Source organism: Nerophis ophidion, linkage group LG26 (genome assembly GCF_033978795.1).
Source record: "Nerophis ophidion isolate RoL-2023_Sa linkage group LG26, RoL_Noph_v1.0, whole genome shotgun sequence".
Taxonomy (NCBI): domain Eukaryota; kingdom Metazoa; phylum Chordata; class Actinopteri; order Syngnathiformes; family Syngnathidae; genus Nerophis; species Nerophis ophidion.
In genome coordinates this window covers 17,243,898-17,263,969 of record NC_084636.1, presented here as the reverse complement: position 1 = coordinate 17,263,969, position 20,072 = coordinate 17,243,898, and the positions used below count along the sequence as shown (strand labels likewise).

The window sequence follows — 20,072 nt, the reverse complement described above, 5'->3', positions numbered from 1 at the left end:
GTTGATCGCAAGCCAGGCATCAATAAAGTAGACTTATAAATTAGCGATCAGCTATCTTCAACAAGACGTCACTTTCGTCACTTGATGGACATTCACGGCATCCGAGGGTCTTGTTGACACTGGTTGCAGCAAAATCATTATTAAGAAAAAATGACCGACAGGAAGGCAAGAAACACTTTTTTATTTCAACAGACTCTCGCCCCCGTACCTGCCGTCAAAACTCTAGTTCCTGTCTTCACAATAAAAGCATGACTTGGTGTGACTCAATAAGTGAGTTACAGGGCGTGCTTTGATTCTTGGGTGGCCCACTGGTAATAATACAAGTTCCGGAAAATGTTCCACATATCTGGTCAAAGTTACAGGTGGTCATTGGGTTACGAACAAGTGATTGAAACTGCTAAATAAGAACAACACCTCGCTTTTTGGCTTGCAAGGGGGTGGGGAAACAGGCTTATTGGACGGAGGAAGTCTCAATAAGGAGACCACTATGCTGTCCTCCCTGGCCAACATGGCTAGTAGTAGTAGCGTAGAAGATATGTGCACAAGCTTAACGGTAGCATATTTATCCTTGGACTTGGCATGCAGCCAATGTTGATTTATCCACTTTTCCACTGAGCATTTTACGACGTCTAATTTTACTTCACTGTTTACTTCCACTTTCGTTTTATGCGGCGCACTGCCCCAAATAGAGGCTGCCTCATGCATGGTGGATATTATAGAGATGAACGTTACAAATATACCTATGAAAAGGACGAAAGTGACGTCTCGAGTATGTTCTTCTGCACGCACGGAACTCGTTCTGTTTTTTTTCCGGTATTATTCTTTTATGGGAGCAACCGTAAGATGTCTTAACTCGGTAACATCAGAAAATGAAACATTGTAAAACGAGGCACAGCTTGCTGTAGTAGGCAGTGAAGTCAAACTAAAATGAAGACAAACACATTCGGTCTTGACACGCAATGGGGGAACAGGAAGGGTGTGAGCCGAGGATGTCGTTGTGGCTTGTGTAGCCCTTTGAGACACTTGTGATTTAGGGCTATATAACTAAACATTGATTGATACGGCCACCTAGTGGTGACTTATAGGTATTGCTGGACTTTATAAGTTGTGTGTAGTGCAGGGGTGTCCAACTCATTTTGGATCGGGGACCACATGGAGAAAAATCTAATCCCAGGTGGGCCGGACTGTTAAAATCACGGCACAATAAAGTAAAAATAATGACAACTTCAGATGATTTTCTTTGTTTAAAAATAGAACACACACATTCTGAAATTGTTAAAATCAAAGTGTTGGTTTTTTTTACACTTACATGTTGCGGTTGCGGTATTCTATCTTTATTTGTCGTCATTTATATTTTCTGATTAAATGGTGTGATAATGTTCATTGTTCAACTCATTGGTGCATCTAGTATGTGTGTGACAATCATTGTTTTTTTAACTTTTTTTTTTCATTTTCAATCTATCAAGATAAAAAAAATATATCAACATCAAATTACAGGATGTTATTTATGTAGTTTGATCATTTTCCTCGACTGGTTTACTAACATCATGTGGTTTATTTTGTACATATGTAGCATCACTTACAAAGATACAAATAATTGCTATTGCTACATCCAGTGGACCCATAGAGCAAATTCATCCCGTGGGCCGGATAAAACCTGTTCGCGGGCCTGATCCGGCCCTCGGACCGTACGTTTGACACCCCTGGTGATTTAACCCCCATCTCCAACTCTTGATGCTGAGTGTCAAGCAGGGAGGTAATGAGTCCCATTTTTATAGTCTTTGGTATGACTCGGCTGGGGTTTGAACTCAAAACCTACCGATCTCAGGGCGGACACTCTAACCACAAGGAGGTTTTGCTGACATTTATGATTGCTGTGTAACATAACCTATATGTCATGCGTGAGTTCCTGGGTGTGGCGTGTCCAGTCCTCAAAATACTGCATAGCACAGTTGGGTGGCATTGCCTGAACGGGTGGTAATGTATTTTATCATTCAAAATGAATAGAAACCACGCAACTCTGGGAGCCAGGTTAAGTGGTGTTTAACAAAAGTGCAGGTGGTGTTATGCAAAAAAAAAAAAAAATAATAAGTGAGGGAGCGGTAGAGGTGGGGCTTTTCTGAGTATGCAAATAGTACTTACTGTTTTCCCACCCCCTACTCCCACTCTTTTGTAATCACCAACTAAATCACATCATCCTTTAAAACTACCCCCCACCCTCCCTGCGTGCAGACCCACATACACACACCTACTCTTCAAAACTGCAGACAAGCTCGCAAGTCGGCACTTGGGGGGGGGGAATTTGTTCAACTGCACAGGGTGAGATTTGGGTCACGCCGGCTTTTCCACCCAGCTGCCCGTCACAGGCCCCGCACGTGTATTGCATTGACACATGCAAGGTAATGGAAAATTTATGTGATGAACGGGTCGTAAATCAACCACCTCAACAATTGTCAGAGCCTTTCGGTCTAGTACTTGCCGTTGAAATATGACAGCCCGATCAATACTTCACTTCAACCTCGGCTCTTTTTTTTTTCTGAACTAAATCTGAAGTCGCCCCCGTTGGCTGTGTGTAAGTATGTGAGAAGAGGTACAGTCTAATTATCCTTTTCTAAACCCTGCAGGAGACTAAATTCAGGCAAACTTCAGGATCTCGGCATCTCCGATGGGAGCAAATTAACACTCGTACCAACCGTCGAAGCAGGATTAATGGTAAGGATGCTCGCAGTTCTGACTGACTGGTTGTGCCTGGTGTGCAGTATCTAAAGGTGGATCTTTTGTCCTCTGCAGTCTCAAGCGTCAAGACCCGAGCAGTCCGTAATGCAAGCCTTGGAGAGCTTGACCGAAACTCAGGTAAGAAGTTGGCCTTTTTCATCTCGTTTCTAAATATGACACTTGGGTACAGCGTGGCACGGTTAGGAGAGTGGCCGTGCCAGCAAACTGAGGGTTCCTGGTTCGATCCCCACCTTCTACCAACCTTGTTACGCCTGTTGTGTCCTTGAGCAAGAAACTTCACCCTTGCTCCTGATGGGTCGTTGTTAGGGCTTTGCATTGCAGCTCCCGCCATCAGTGTGTGAAGGTGTGTGTGAATGGGTGAATGTGGAAATAGTGTCAAAGCGCTCTGATTACCTTGAAGGTAGAAAAGCGCTATACAAGTACAACCAATAACTATAAATCGATGAATAATTTTCAAAAATTGCGATGAGGTGGCAACTTGTCCAGGGTGTACCCCGCCCTCCGCCCGAATGCAGCTGAAATAGGCTCCGGTACCCACCCGCGCGACCACGAAAGGGATAAACGGTAGAAAATGGACGGATGGATACAGTAGATGATTTAAAAACTTCATTTTTTTATTAGAATATATTTTTAAAAATACGTTTTCTGGCCATCTTTACGCAACCAGTAGGAGCTCTTCCAGCCTTTAACCTGTTTTAAAAAAGGTTTCAGTATATTTATTATACCAAATAGCAACATTATAAAAATCAGTTTGAATCGAGAGTCGACTCAGAATCGGGTCATCACCCTAGGAGTCAGAATCATATTGAATCGTTAGGTGAGCAGAGATTTGCAACATAATGACTGCTGTCTTGAAGTCAAAGTACCACTGTGACATTAGGTGTGGTGAAATTACCCTTTGCATTTGACCCATCCCCTTGTTCCGCCCCCTTGGTGGTGAGGGGAGCAGTGAGCAGCAGCAATGGCTGCGCTCGGGAATCATTTTGGTGATTTAACCCCCAATTCCAACCCTTCATTATTGTAGTACTTGGTATGACTCGGTCAAGTTTGAACTCACGACCTACCGATCTCAGGACGGACACTAACCACTAGGACACTGAGCAGCTGAGCGATTTCTAGTCATTGGTACTCTTGATAGAATTGCATTAAAAGTGATTAAAAGTAACCGGTGTGAAAGCAAAATTTTGTAGCTGCAGAAGGAAATGGAGGAGAGAGGATGAGCAGACTGAACGAGCCTCTTTCCTTGTCTGTGTTAAAACCTAACGAGGAGCTGTATCCTAGTAACATCTGCAATAGTTTAAATATGGATGCATTTCTACCTCTCTGCTTTTATCTAACACTCACATGCGGAAGGCAAGTTTCCAGGAAGTGTGCTGGGGCCACATACCTCACTCACTCATAAACCCAGCCAGCGCTTGCTCATCAGATGACAGCCTTCTCGCTCTTGCGTTAACATGCGGCTTCCTGAAAGTCCCGAGTTGTGGGCCAACATCCTGCACTTACATCGAAACCACCGCGCCGGACTCCGCCGAAAAGGCTTGTGTGCCTTTTAGCCGCGACGGGGTATGACTCACCAGCCCCGGGTGATCGATTGCTCGGGGTGAGGTTGATTGCACACAGACACACAGAAGCGTGACGTAGGAAACACTTGCATCAAGTTCCTTTTTGCAGCGGGCTGGGTAACTGTGAGATGCACGGAAGTACGTCAAGAACGCACTGCCTGGTTCATTTCAAAACAGTAAGGTAGATTTTGCAGGGTTGAGACAGTGCATGCGTCACTGAAATTGCAAAAAAAAAAATTCTCTTACATGGTTAATTTTGCACAATTTGGGGCCTTTCCATGGGAACATTTTGGTGTTGAATTGCAGGTTTTTTAAAATATCACGCTTCTTGTTTCCAGAAAACTGTATGAGAGATATGCATGACTGTTCGCTTTCCAATGCTGACTAATGCAAGTACCGCTTTGACCTGAGTATTAGACAACCTCTCTTAAAGACCACTTTTTCAAGACAAAGTAAAAGACAAAGCAAGCAACCTTATTTTGTCCTCGAACCGAGCACCATGTCGCTCTCCACCGATGCATGTGAGTGAGAATGTTCGGTAACACTTTATTATGGGGAACACATATTCACCAATAATTAGTTCCTTATTAACATGCAAATTAGTAACATATTGGCTCTTAATTAGTCATTATTAAGTACTTTAGCCTTATTCTGCATGGCCTTATTATACAACCAGTGCGCCATTAACTAAGAGTTTTCCCTCAATAACCTCTGAATTATTGCCTATTGGTAACTAGAGCTGGGCGATATGGCCTTTTATTAATATCTCAATATTTTTAAGCGATATATATCTCGATATTTTGCCTTAGCCTTGAATTAACACTTGATAATCACAGCAGTATGATGATTCTATGTGTCTACATTAAAACATTCTTGTTCATACTGCATTGATATATGCTCATTTCAAACTTTCATGCAGAGAGGGAAATCACAACTACGGTAAGTCAATTTACCAAAACTGTATTTATTAAACAGTTATCAAGCAGTGGCACAAACATTCATGTCATTTCAAAACTGAAAGTGCAAGATTGTCAAAGACATTTAAAACAAGCTATTAGTGCACTTTTGTGCATGATGTCACTAAGATGACTTATCAAAACAACACTAAAGTGCACTTTTTGTAGAGAACGCTACTACAAAAGTTTAAAACAAATAAAGGGCACTTGTGCATGATGTCACAAAAGATATTTCAATAACTGTCAAATACAAATGAGCTGTATAATATGAAATCAAATGTTTTATGTCTTTCGCTATGTAGTAGGTTCCTGCAGATGATATATATTTCTGTTGTTGACTCATTTTTTCATATGGTGTTGATCTGGAAATAGTTGCTTGGGCATTTTGTTGGTGTGGCACCGAAGCAAGATTTTGACATGAAGAGTTTCAAGCACCCTTTATTCTCTAGCAGGTGACTTTCAAATGTTGCTACAAATTAGTTGTAGGTGCAACTTTTTGTAGTAACGCTTTTGCCGCATACTTGTTCAATATCTTCCCGCTTGAAGCCAAACCACCGCAAGACGATGGACCACGTGCTGTTTTTCTTAGGAATTAATTCGTATTACCACTCGCACCACTCCGTTAGCATCACACCTATCGTTACCATGTCGCTACGTCTCTGCTCGGCAAGGGCGTATGACATTGCACGTGTGACGTATGTGACGTATGTAAGAAGGTGCACTTGTTTTAAGTCTCTGTGAGAAGGAGGGACAAGAAAGAGAGGGAAACACATGCAGTGTAATGCCCGCAGCTAAAAGCAACTGCGTGAGAATGTATACTCGAATATAATAATATAGTCATTTTCTATATCGCACAGAGACAAACAAGAGATATATCGAGTGTATCGCCCAGCCCTATTAGTAACCCTAACCCTAACCCTTATATGTTCACCCAGTGTCCAAATAACTCTAAATTAAGTCTTTGTTACTTAAATAAGAAACTAATTAATGGTGAAAATGTTCCTCATACTAAAGTGTTACTGAAAGTTCTGACTAGGGAGCAGTCGTCTAAATCTCAAAAACTTCAAATACAAGCTTTTTAATAGGGGAAATTATCATCTTATTACTTAACAACTATAACAACAATGGTAACCCACATGGTTGTACTCCTGCAACTAATTGAGACCTATTAAATTGGACATTTATGAGATTTGTTTAGTTTAAACCCACATATACTACACATCGCGAAGGGCAGACATAAGATACTTTTGGCTAAAACTGTCATCGCCAGCTACTGGCCTGGCATCAATCAATCGAAGTTTATTTATATAGCCCTAAATCACAAGTGTCTCAAAGAGCTGCACAAGCCACAACGACATCCTCGGCTCAGATCCCACATCAGGGTTAAGGAAAAACTCAGCCCAATGGGATACAATGAGAAACCTCCCCCTGGGCGACCGGTGCAATGTACGTCGAGTGGATCTAGTTAATGCAAACTACAGTGACTAATGGGAAGCCTTTTCCCTTCTTAGTAGGTGGTGTGGCATTAACCTAGTCTGCAATACTGTGTTTATTTATGGACCATGCTTGCGTGCATGTTTTTTTCTCCGACTTTTACTCAGAACCTTTGGTAGACATCCCAGCAATGGTGAGTGGGCATTAAACTCAGTGCAAACTGAAAAAGTCAATGACCTCATTTGTGTAGGTGTTTGAGTTAGTGGATGGAAGCTTGTACTTTAGAGCAGTGGCCTATCAAGCATTGCATCTTTTTGCCGAGCTGTCATAAGTTGCTGTCAGGTGATGCATCAACATAGACTAGACTTTACGTTCACCCGTACCGCCGTGCACATCCTTATCTCACAACTATTCACAGTAGCATGGTTGGCATATGGGTTGGGTGTTGAAGGGGTGGGTTGGCGTTCAATAGGGTAGCTGGATAAAGGTTACAATAAAGCCATTGAGCCGCTTTAGTAGTTTTCATCCAAAGAATTGATTCCACTTTATAATTCATGAAGCGAAACAGGATGCTTATGGATCGCAGCACAATTTAATTGGAAAATAGGGAAGCTTGTGCTCGTTTGACCCCCCCACCTTTCAAAAAACATCCCCTTTCTCTTCTACTTAAACATTGTGACTATCAAGAGCCAGTCAATGCACTTAGTCTGAGACGAGAGCTCACACCACCAATATTATGTGTAGTACAGTACAGGCCAAACGTTTGGACGGACATTCTCCTCATTCAATGCACTTTCTTTATCTTCATGACTGTTTACATTGTAGATTGTCACTGAAGTCATCAAAACTATGAATGAACACATGTGGAGTTGTGTACTTTAAACAAAAAAGGTAAAAAAACTGAAAACATGTTTTATATTCTATTTTCTTCAAAATAGCCACCCTTTGCTCTGATTACTGCTTTGCACACTCTTGGCATTCTCTCAATGAGCTTCAAGCACACCTGTGAAGTGAAAACCATTGCAGGTGACCCCCTCATCGAGAGAATACCAAGAGTGTGTACAACAGTAATCAGAGCAAAGGGTGGCTATTTTAAAGAAACTAGAATATAAAACATGTTTTCAGTTATTTCACTTTTTTGTGGTACATAAAGTACATAACTCCACATGTGTTCATTCATAGTTTTGATGCCTTCAGTGACAATCTACAATGTAAACAGTCATGAAAATAAAGAAAACCTAATGAATGAGAAGGTTGGTTCAAACTTTTGGCCCGTGCTGCATATATGTATATATATATGTGTATATACAAACCTGTTGGCGGACAGTACAGGTAGCTCCATTTCCATTTTGGTTTTCGTAACCACATAAATAGAACTGAAATAAAGAAAAAAATATTATTTTAAGATTCATGACACATAATGGGGGGAAAAGGACAATGTTAGCAAAGGCAGTCACATAGTGGTGATTTATAGGTATTGCATGTATTAAACAGGGCTAAATTTTAAACTGTGGTACAAGAAGCATTCGTGGTACTCGGTAACACCAGAATAAAAAAATTAATAACACAATGATATCAGAGACACAATGTGTACGTATTAAGTAATTGTATAATTGTGTAATTGTAAGAAATACACTTTTTCCTTGATGTTTACTAGAACCCACCTTAAACACAACACATATTCCAAGCCAAATCATGATGGCAAGTGGTACTGATGTGACATTTCCGAACGACTCTTAAGTGAACAATGAGAACCGATTCCAAGTCGGAAGTCAAAATTTTGGTGGAAAATTTTAGTTTGTAACCACTTTATCTTTGGAATGCATAGTTTTTTATTATGCCAAATCCAATCATAATTATATTTCAGAATAATTTTCACCTATATATATATATATATATATATATATATATATACATATATATATATATATATATACATTGGAATTATTGTAATACTAATATATTATTAGAGATGTCCAATTATATCGGACTGCCGAGATTATCGGCCGATAAATGCTTTAAAATGTACTATCGTAAATTATCGGTATCAGTTTCAAAAAGTAAAATTTATGACTTTTTAAAACGCCGCTGTACAGAGTGGTACATGGACATAGGAAGAATTACAGAGCAGTTGCGTCTCCCATTCATACTTGCCAACCCTCCCGATTTTCCCGGGAGACTCCCGAATTTCAGTGCCCCTCCCGAAAATCTCGCGGGGCAACCATTTTCCCAAATTTCTCCAGGTTTCCACCAAGACAACAATATTGGGGGCGTGCCTTAAAGGCACTGCCTTTGCGTGCCGGCCCAATTACGTAATATCTACTTCTTTTCACACACACACAAGTGATTGCAATGCATACTTGGTCAACAGCCATACAGGTCACACTGAGGGTGGCCGTATAAACAACTTTAAAACTGTTACAAATATGCGACACACTGTGAACCCCCACCAAACAAGAATGACAAACACATTTCGGGAGAACATCCGCACCGTAACACAACACAACAAATACACAGAAGCCCTTGCAGCACTAACTCATCCAGGATGCTACAATATACATCCCGTATATTAACCCTCCCCCTCCCTACCACAACTCCGCCCACCTCAACCTCCTCATGCTCTCTCAGGGAGAGCATGTCCCAAATTCCAAGCTGCTGTTTTGAGGCATGTTAAAAAAAATTCGATAATAAATATGGCTGTGCCATGTTGGCATTTTTTTACATAACTTGAGTGGATTTATTTTGGAAAACCTTGTTACATTCTTTAATACATCCAACGGGGCATCACAACAAAATTAGGTATAATAATGTGTTAATTCTATGACTGTATATATTGCTTTTGTATCCCTTGGTAACGGTAATTAAGGGTTGGACAGTATCGGAATATCGGATATCGACCAAAAAACATTATCGGACATCTCTATATATTATACATAAAACTACTACCAGTGATAGTTTATTGATACTTCAGAAAATATATAACAACAGGCCAGTCTTTTAAACAGTATTTTACTAGAATGGGATTCATGGTTCTTTAAACTTTCTTTTCATGGTTCTTTTAACTTTTAACGTCCGCACTGTTTTTTTTGTTATTGTCTGCATTTTAATTTTGCTTTTATTTTCTTTCATTTCACTTTGTTGTCTGTGAAGCACTTTGATTCTGCCTTGTGTATGAAAAGTGCTATACGAATAAAGTTGCCTTGCCTTGCCTTGCCTTAAAGGGAGACCTGTCTTGAATAGGAATGGCTTCTCAAGACAGGTCTCCCTTTAAAGAACCATGAATCTCATTCTAGCAAGTGGATGTAACAAAAACATTGGTGCTTGCAAAGCAAAATATTTTTGAGGTGGTAATTGTTTAATGTTAATGTTTAATGGCATCCCTTAGTTATTGGTATTTTTCATCATGGACTGAGGGGCTTGTAATTGTACAGAAAGTTCCATTCCCTGTTCTGTTTATCGTCACAATTTCTCTCTATACACTTTGGACACTTATCCATGCCCTCCCCCTGGCTTACTTTAACTGCGATGTCTGCTTTTTTTAAAATTCCTCCTTTGCCACATCACTGGTCGTGTATGACAACTAAATGACATTTAGAGCCCCTTCTGCCAATCATTAAGCTAATATATTTGGTGTGTGTATACACTACATCTTGCAAATGCATATCCTGGCAGGACGGCGGAATTGACGGGCTATATTTTTAAGAGGATTGGTCTTGATTCTATACCAAATGCCGCCATTTGTTGGCACTTTCTCCCAACTATTGATCTTGACATTTGACAGAAAGCGAAGGATTATATGTCCCTCTCAGCTTACGGGGGACTATTTGCTCATTGATGCACATTGATGTTAGAATAAAACCCAACCAGGCAAGGCGGGCTGGCATCACCCTTATCCCCCACCCTCATCTGCCCTTCCCCCGCAGGCAGCCACCTCTTTGTCTTAAAGCACATACACCAACCAAACCGGACCAACTGACAGTTCCCCCCCATCCCTTGCACCATTCACTTTCATCTTCCATTGGCGTCAGCTATACACACCCCAAATCGATGCCTCCGTCCCGGCTTAAGCGAGCCTCAGCGGGCTGCAGATTGACAAATTCCACCTTGAACGCTAACAGATTGCTTTTTGGGAGTACACTGTTACATAGCCGACCCACTCCCTCCCCCCTGCCTCCGGTCCTTCATCCTTCTGCACTTCCTCCTCCTACAGGGATCATTGCCATTGTGTCAGGGAGAATCTGTGAACAGGCACATTTTTGGGGTCACCCCTGCTCGCCAGTGTTTATGGAAGCTGTTTCTATAGCAAGGGATTGAGCTCACATATTTAATCCAAATAATATTAGCTCACTAACAATGCAGTCCCTTGCAATGCGTCGTCAATATGGTTCTCATTCCAGTCATGCACCTTGTCTGGATCAGTGTTTTTCAACTAGTGTGCCGTAAGATACAGTCTGGTGTGCCGTGGGAGATTATCTAATTTCACCTATTTGGGTTAAAAATATTTTTTGCAAATCCGGAATAACAATCTGCAAATGTGCCGTTGTTGAGTGTCGGTGCTGTCTAGAGCTTGGTGGAGTAACCATGTTATATTCTTCCATATCAGTAGGTGCCAGCAAGTATCCGATTGCTTTGTAGATGTCGGGAACATGGTTTGTCGAGATCACAATATGCAGACGACAGTGTGCATGTAAAAAGGGATCTAATGCTTAAACCAAAAATAAGAAAAAGGCGAGTGCCGCTAAGAAAAGGCATTGAAGTTTAGGGAAGGCTACACCGTAAAAAAAAAAATTCTGTAAAAAAACGGTCATCCACTGGCAGCTACGGCTGCCAAACGTAGACCATAAAATTAAAGTAAAACATTGTAAACCAAATAATGATCAAAAACATATTTACAGAAATTTTCATGAAACGTTTTGCGGAGAAATATCGTCATTTTACACATCACCGCACACCTCCGTGCGTCGGTTGAGGTGGGCGGGGTTTGGTGGTGGGGGTGTATATTGTAACACATGGGATTATGGGTATTTTTTCTGTTGTGTTTATGTTGTGTTACGGTGAAGATGTTCTCCTGAAATGTGTTTGTCATTCTTGTTTTATGTGGGTTCACAGTGTGGCACATATTTGTAACAGTACTAAAGTTGTTTGTACGGCCACCGTCAGTGTGACCTGTATGGCTGTTGGCTGTTGATCAAGTATGTCCTGCAGTCACCAACGTACGTCATATTACAGAGAAAAATGTTAAATTGTTAGTATGAGCATAAACCTTTATATAACAGGCTACATATATTTTTCAACTTGAATGTAAAAATACACATAAATATTAAAAAAATAACATTTACCTTAAAATTACATATAAAACTGTTAGATTGTTAGTATGGACACATACTTTTATATAACAAGCTACATATTTAATGAAAGTTAATTACTGTAATTTTACATGAATTTGAAAGTAATGTGAGAAAACAGAAAATTATATGTATAATTAATTTGGTATTAATCTGTAAAAAAACTAGAAATATACGTAATTTGTCATTATTGGCATATTACTTAAAATAACAGGCGGTTTGTTTATTTACAGATAATGTCTTCAATTCTACAGTTTTATAACCTATTTTAAAAAAAATAGAAAAGTTACAGTATAAATTTTGAGTAAATCAACCATAATTTTATTTTATTTTTTTTTTACTGTGTATGCAAAACTGAACCAGTTGCAAAGTAAACAAACACAGAATGCTGGACGACAGCAAAGACTTACAGCGTGTGGAGCAGACGGCGTCCACAAAGTACATCCGAACATGACATGACAACCAACAATATCCCCGCAAAGAAGGATAGCGACAACTTAAATAGCCTTGATTGCTAGAACAAAGCAGGTGCGGGGAATAGCGCTCAGGGAAGACATGAAACTACTCCAGGAAAATACCAACAAAACAGGAAAAGCCAAAATGGGAAAGACAAGAACTAAAACATTACACACAGGAAGACACCAAAAAACTCCTAATAAGTCACAGCGTGATGTGACAGTACACCTAGTTTGAGACAAGAGCTACAGTGATGCATGCTTAGTTATGGTTTGGATTCATTTCCAACACTTGCGAGGACAACTTTTTATTGTCAATATCGCCTACTGAGTTGAATTTTTTTCATGTTTTCTGCTGGTGGTATGCCTCTGCATTTTTTCTATGACAAAAATGTGCCCTGGCTCAAAAAAGGTTAAAATACACTGGTCTAGATGCTAGTTAATCGCCAGCATTGACACTACTGAAAATCATTATAATTGGATTTAGGAGATGGGGGTAGTGCCAGGAACTGAAGAATGACTCATTGCGTTGGTCAATAGCGCCGCCATTAAAATGAATGCTTTTTTATATGCATGTGCTTCTTTAAGAAGTTCTTTTAGAATGGTAATTTGCCTTTTTTTTTTGTTACCTAAATGAATGAAATTGATAAAAGACATGATGGCGAGACCCGCCGTTTTTATGTAAATAGTATTAATAAGCTGATCGCATTGTGTTTTTGCACCTGTGTAATCCCCACCCTTTGTGATGTATTAATGCACAGTAGGAGAACAAGGTGGGCCGCCAAGGGGGGGCAAAGTGTGTTTGCACGGGCATTCATTCATTTGTGTGTATATATCTGTTTTTAATGTCTTTTATCTGGCGGGAGAGGAGGGAACAATTTCTCCATCTGAGTCGTGACCACCATTGTTTAGTATTCCCCTCCTCTGCGACACAGACCTTTTTATGATTCAAGTAGCAAGCGTCGTGACCAAGAGGAGGGCGACCGGGGATTGGTGTGTTGGTCACTACAGTACCAAGTATAATTAGGTCAATTAGGCTTATAGGGTTGGTGTCAAAAGACTCAGGCAAATAGAGGAGTTTCCTCTGTGGTTCTTTGCACACTTACTTTGCACATATGTTAGAAATACATTTAAAGTATCACAAACTGGTCTGAACCACATGTTTGTGCAAAATATTTGTTTGTCTTATTTAACCTCTGAAGGTCTTAGTGGCCACATACGTGGACAGTACCTTTTAGCTCTTATTTCCAAAATTGTGTACACTACTGAATTGGGGTCTTATGCCGACATAAGAACACTTATACTGCTATCTGGTGGTGTCAGAAGAGTATAAAAAAAGTGTAAATATAAAAATTAGAATGTCACTACACATGAGGTACACGTTTGTGTACTTATGGACTAAGTACATCATATAAAAAGATGATTTTTAGTTTTTAGTTTGCATGTTCTCCCCTTGATTGCGTGGGTTCCGTCCGGGTACTCCGGCTTCCTCCCACTGCCAAAAACATGCACCTGCTGATAGGTTGATTGGCAACACTCAATTGGCCCTAGTGTGTGAATGTTGTCTGTCTATCTGTGTTGCCCCTGTGATGAGGTGGCGACTTGATGAGGTGTACCCCTCCTTCCGATCAAATGCAGCTGAGACAGACTCCAGCACCCCCTGCGAACCCGAACGGGACAAGCTGTAGAATATGGATGGATGGATATTCTAATTAGGGTCCAATAAGCCCAAATAGCAAAGAGAAATAAAAAAAGCATGTAAAAAAAAAACAGCTTGGGCCTTAGGAGGTTAAATGAGATTTCCGCATGTACACTGATCAATGACCATTGAGACACTCATTTCCCTCCATGTTCATGTAATCCAGCTCTCCAAGCTGTGGAGCTTTGCAATTTTGATGAACATGCAGCACACATCTATAGTCTGTACCACCCTCTCTGAAATATGGAATTGCAATCTAGATCTCGAGACAATATCTGCAATCTATTCTAGCATGCCAGAGGAGCGCTTTGGGAGAAACCAATTAATTTTTTTTTCCACAACAATGGCAATGACTGCCATGCCAGTTTACATACACAATCCAGACACAAAACAGTGGCCGCAGAACAGTTTCAGGCTTGATTAATCATGTTGCGAGTGCTAAATAATTATATATGCATGTACAAAAGGCCAGTATATACATTCTTTGCATACAGGCTTAGTAGATCAGCTCTGCGTGGTTTAACACATGTAAACATTAAGATCTGGCCCCTAGTCTTCCAATAAATGTTTACAGTCTTTTCGTATCTGTTCCTCATCTTGCTTTAACAGGAACTTAAATCCTTATAGAAACTGTTGTTTCTGTTCAATATCAGACAGTTTTCCCAATTCAAGCCGTCAACAAAGGGGCCTTCGGATAGCCACGGGCTACATTTAGGATTCGAGGCATGATGGAGATCTTTGATTACTTGTATTTTCTTTCGAGAGCCCATTTTCGGTTTATTGCATCTTCAGCCACTCCGTGTCTGCACAAGGACTGGTAACATTATCCTGGTCCAATCAAAATGTCTTTGACATTAATGATCAAAATTTGTTTATAAAGGTAAAGGGAGGATTTCTGAGCCTTGGCGTGATGTCAGGAACTCAGTAGTATTGCATTAGTGTTTATATATGATATTAAGGTAAGGTAGGCAAGTGTTGTCCCAATACCAATATGTTGGTACTGGTACCAAATTTATTTCGATACTCTTCGGTACTTTTCTAAATAAAGGGGACCACAAAAAATTGCATTATTGGCCCTATTTTAACAAAAAATCATACGGTACATTAAACATATGTTTCTTACTGCAAGTTTGTCCTTCAATAAAATAGTGAACATACAACACAACTTGTCTTTTATTAGTAAGTAAGCAAAAAAAGGCTCCTAATTTAGTTGCTGACATATGCAGTAACATATTGTGTCATTTTCCATTCTAGTATTTTGTCAAAATGATTAAAGACAAGTGGTAGAAAATGAATTATTAATCTACTTGTTCATTTTCTGTTATTATCTGCTTACTTTCTATTTTAACATGTTCTATCTGCACTTCTCTTAAAATGTAATGATCACTTATACTTCTCTTATTTGATACTTTACATTAGTTTTGGATGATACCACAAATTTGGGTATCAGTTTGATACCAAGTCGTTGCAGGATCATACATTGGTCATATTTAAAGTCCTCATGTGTCCAGGGACATATTTCCTGAATTTATAAACATAATATACATTTTAAAATATCAAAATAAGATGCTGTGATGCCAAAAAAATATCAACGTAATCCTAGTAGTATTGACTAGATACGGTCCTGTACTTGGTATCATTACAGTGATACATTTTGATGCCGGTGAGCTACGGTGTGTAGTGTGTAGTGTTTAGCTATTCTTCCACCTGCAGGGATGATACTTGTAAGAAACTTACTTTATTTGTCGCCATGGAGGCGAGGATTAGTGATTTAGAAATAGCTGCAACACTGCCAACTGGGGCTGGACTTTAGCCGCTAGCTAGCTAGCCATGTCTTAAAGCACCTCTTCCTGAGGGTGTTTCAGTGTTATAACTTCACCTTTATCGTTAGTTTTTCAGCCAAAATGTGTCCGTTCTCCCTTTTTTGTCCACACACTGCGTCTGCTTGTAAGTACTCTGTGATTGTGCGCTGCCGAACATGCTCTTCTGCTCGTTAACCAGCAATGTCACGACGGGGTGGGTGGGAGACCGGTACTTTTCAGAGGTGGTATAGTACCGAGTATGATTCGTTAGTATCACAGTACTATACTAGTACCGGTATACCGTACAACCCTAGTAGGGATGTTAAGTGTTATGTTGATGCAGAAGACCTGTAACAAAAAACTGATTTCATATTAGTTTATATCAAAAGGGCATTCTGCAAAATAGCAAAATGACTAGCGTTCTTGTCTAATGCACACATTTGAGTGCACATGTGTCTTCAGGGTAAATAAACTAAATAAACTGTAAAAATGAACTCTAAAACAAGGTCAAATGTCTGAAATCAAGGTATTTACAGTATATACATTGAGACATGCCATTGGCACAATCAACAGTAATGTCAACATTTTTTTGTAATCTTTAGTTGAAAACACCTGGCGTAAATACCCCTGCCATGACATTCATGCACTATTACCCAGCTCCCAACTATGTCAAGGCTAAAAAAAATCAGCCCCTTTACCTCCTACTGGTGGATATTTTGTCATCATTGACTCATAAAGTCAATTTGCACTCGCTTAACCGGGCTAAAAATGTTTTGCAAACAGTCTGACTCACAAAAAGGGTCTCAAGTTGCGCAGACAGCTGCTGTAACCTTTTTCCTAAGAAAAAAAAGTAATATCAAAATACACAAGACTAGTCGGATTTGTAAAAGGGGAAAATAACAGGGTGCATGTCAACTACTGTAATGTAGACTCCGGCTGAATGATAAACAGAATGGTACATCCTCAGGTGTGGAGCAGGTTGGATAGTTGGGAGTGGAACATCTCAAATGTAAAATGAGGCCCCTGTTTCCTTAGAGCAGTGTTGTTCAACCTTTTTTGAGCCAAGGCACATTTTTTTGCGTTGAAAAAAACCGGAGGCACACCTCCAGCAAAAATTATTAAAAAACGAAACTCAGTTGACTGTAAAAAGTCGTTGTCGCAATTGTTGGATATGACTTTAAACCACTGAGATGAGGTGGCGACTTGTCCAGGGTGTACCCTGCCTTCCGCCTGAATGCAGCTGAGATAGGCTCCAGCAAACCCCCCGCAACCCCAAAAGGGACAAGCGGTAAAAAATGGATGAATGGATGGACTTTAAACCATAACCAAGCATGCATCAAAATAGCTCTTGTCTCAAAGTACTGCGCTCTTTTTTTGGTGGCTTTTTCTGTTTTTTTGGTATTTTCCTGAAGCAGTTTCATGTCTCCTTTTGAGCGATATATCCCGCATCTACATTGTTTTAGAGACCAAGACTATTTCAGTAGTTTTTGTCCTTCTTTGTGTGGTTATTGTTAATTGTCGTGTCATGTTCGGCTGTACATTGTGGACGCCGTCTTTGCTCCACAGTAAGTGTTTGCGGTCGTCCAGCATTCTGTTTTTGTTTACTTTGTAGTGAGTCTAGTTTTAGTTACGTTCGGCATAGCCTTCCCCCAACCTTCAATGCCTTTTCTTAGGAGCACTCACCTTTTGTTTATTTTTGGTTTAAGCATTAGACAGACACTTTTTTACCTGCACACTGCCTCCCGCTGTTTCCAACATCTACAAAGCAATTAGCTACCGGCTGCCACCTACTGATATGGAAGAGTATTACACGGTTACTCTGCCGAGCTCTAGACAACACAGATACTTAAAAACAACACATACCGTATTTTTCGGACTATAAATTGCAGTTTTTTTCATAGTTTGGCCGGGGGTGCAACATATACTCCGGAGCGACTTATGTGTGAAATTATTAACACATTACCGTAAAATATCAAATAATATTATTCATCTCATTCGCTGAAGAGACGAAAAAAATGTCTGCAATCGTCACATACACGTCAACCAATAAGAATTTGGCGGGGGAGGGTCATGGCAGAAGTGCATTATGGGTCATGAAATGCTAACTGCTATATGTTACTGCCGCAGCTATTAAAATGGATGATTTCATCGTTGGCGGTAACTTATAAAAACTGAGAAGGGCTGAACAAAAATTGGACCGAAAAGGAAATCATGTACTGCAGATTACAAGCTGGACGTAGTGAAATATGCATCAGAAAACGACTAGAGGAATCGGCGCATACCTTTGGAGTTGGCAGAGTTGTTTAGAAGCGACATCGAAGAAGAAGATTTCATCGGATTTATTGATTAGGAGTGACAGATTGTTTGGTAAACATATAGCATGTTCTATAAGTTATAGTTATTTGAATTAATCTTACCATAATATGTTACGTTAACATTGCCCTGCGATGAGGTGGCGACTTGTCCAGGGTGTACCCCGCCTTCCGCCCGATTGTAGCTGAGATAGGCGCCAGCGCCCCCCGCGACCCCGAAAGGGAATAAGCGGTAGAAAATGGATGGATGGATGGACCAGGCACGTTCTCCGTTGGTTACCGTATATTTTGGAGCATAAGTCGCACCTGCCAAAAATGCATAATAAAAAAGGAAAAAAACATATATAAGTTGCTCTGGAGTAGAAGAATAAAATAGAATAAAATAGAAAAGTTTTATTGCCATTGTTTGAGAACAGGTTCACAAACTACGAATTTTACTTGGTGCAATCGTGCAACATAAAAGACATACAGTATAAGACATAATAGGTAATAAGATGAGCTGTAACTGAGCTATAAGTGTACGTTATATGTTAATGTAACATATATATTGTCATTCAAATAACTATAACATATAGAACATGCTATACGTTTGCCAAACAATCTGTCACTCCTAATCGCTAAATCCCATGAAATCTTATACGTCTAGTCTCTTACGTGAATGAGCTAAATAATATTATATGATATTTTACGGTAACGTGTTAATAATTTCACACATAAGTCGCTCCTGAGTATAAGTCGCACTCGTGTTCAAACTATGAAAAAAAACTGCGACTTATAGTCCGAAAAATACGGTATTTATGCGTCATATAATGTACACTTATTCAGCCTGTTGTTCAATATACTTTATTTATTTTAGTTTGCCTTTCAAATGTCTATTCTTGGTGTTGGATTTTATAAAATAAATTTCACCCAAAAATGCGATTTATACTCCAGTGGGACGTATGTATGTTTTTTTCCTTCTTTATTATGCATTTTCGGCCTGTGCAACGTATACTCCGAGGCGATTTATAATCCGAAAAATACAGTAAATGGCAGACTATAATTACTGGTTGGCTAAAAATATTTTTAACCCATATAGGTGAAAATAGATAATCTCCCACGGCACATTAGACTGTATCTCACAGTGGTTGAAAAACACCGCCTTAGAGAAGGGAGGATGATACACTCTGCCAGTGGCCAGATTGGTGAGAGCGATCGTGTAGCAACAAGCCTCTTCCATGCGGACGGATGAGGGAAACAAGGCGATGGGGGTGTCTGTTGAAAGTGTGCGTGTTATGAATGTGGAGGGGGTTGTGGGGGCTCTGGAGTTCTGTCGAGCTGTCTGGCTAGAGAACGAGTCCCTCGAGGTCTCTCAGCTAGCGGCTCATCCAGTCCAAACATGCCTGTCTGCTCTCAGGAGCCCCGGCCAAGAGAGGCGATGCGGCCGAGGCTTGCATTGACGTCAGGACAAACACCAGATAGAGCTTTCAGGAACATCGCAGGCAAACAAAAGAGAGCTCCTCGGCGTGTCTGAAAAACCCTCCTCCACCTCCTCCTTTTCTCTTGTGCTCCCTCTCAGGACACTCAAATTCCAAGGCTTTCCAAAAAAAAAAATTGTAGTGGTTTGTTTTGAGATTGAAGATTAAGAGAGTGGAGAGATAGGCAAAGAGATCTGAGATTAACCGGGTAGTGGTATTTTATTTAGAGGGAGGCTCCGGTTGCTAGGCAGGGACGGATGATGGGGGGAAGAGCGTTAGGATAAGGGGCAGTGAAAAGAGGAGGATGGGCGAGA

At 40.2% G+C, this 20,072-nt stretch overlaps 1 protein-coding gene and 1 long non-coding RNA gene across 2 annotated transcripts in view; one reads left to right on the top strand and one right to left on the bottom strand.

Moving 5' to 3' along the window:
* midn (midnolin) overlaps positions 1 to 20,072 on the top strand; it is a 57,467-nt gene that overhangs the window by 6,053 nt on the left and 31,342 nt on the right. Inside the window, exons 4-5 of the mRNA XM_061888682.1 lie at positions 2,625 to 2,712; positions 2,791 to 2,853. Of these exons, the coding sequence (XP_061744666.1) occupies positions 2,625 to 2,712; positions 2,791 to 2,853 (151 nt within the window). The remainder of the gene's footprint in view (positions 1 to 2,624; positions 2,713 to 2,790; positions 2,854 to 20,072) is intronic.
* The window catches only part of LOC133543844 (uncharacterized), a 56,637-nt gene that overhangs the window by 14,482 nt on the left and 22,083 nt on the right, over positions 1 to 20,072 (bottom strand). Inside the window, exon 2 of the long non-coding RNA XR_009804532.1 lies at positions 8,002 to 8,064. This is a non-coding gene — a long non-coding RNA (uncharacterized LOC133543844). The remainder of the gene's footprint in view (positions 1 to 8,001; positions 8,065 to 20,072) is intronic.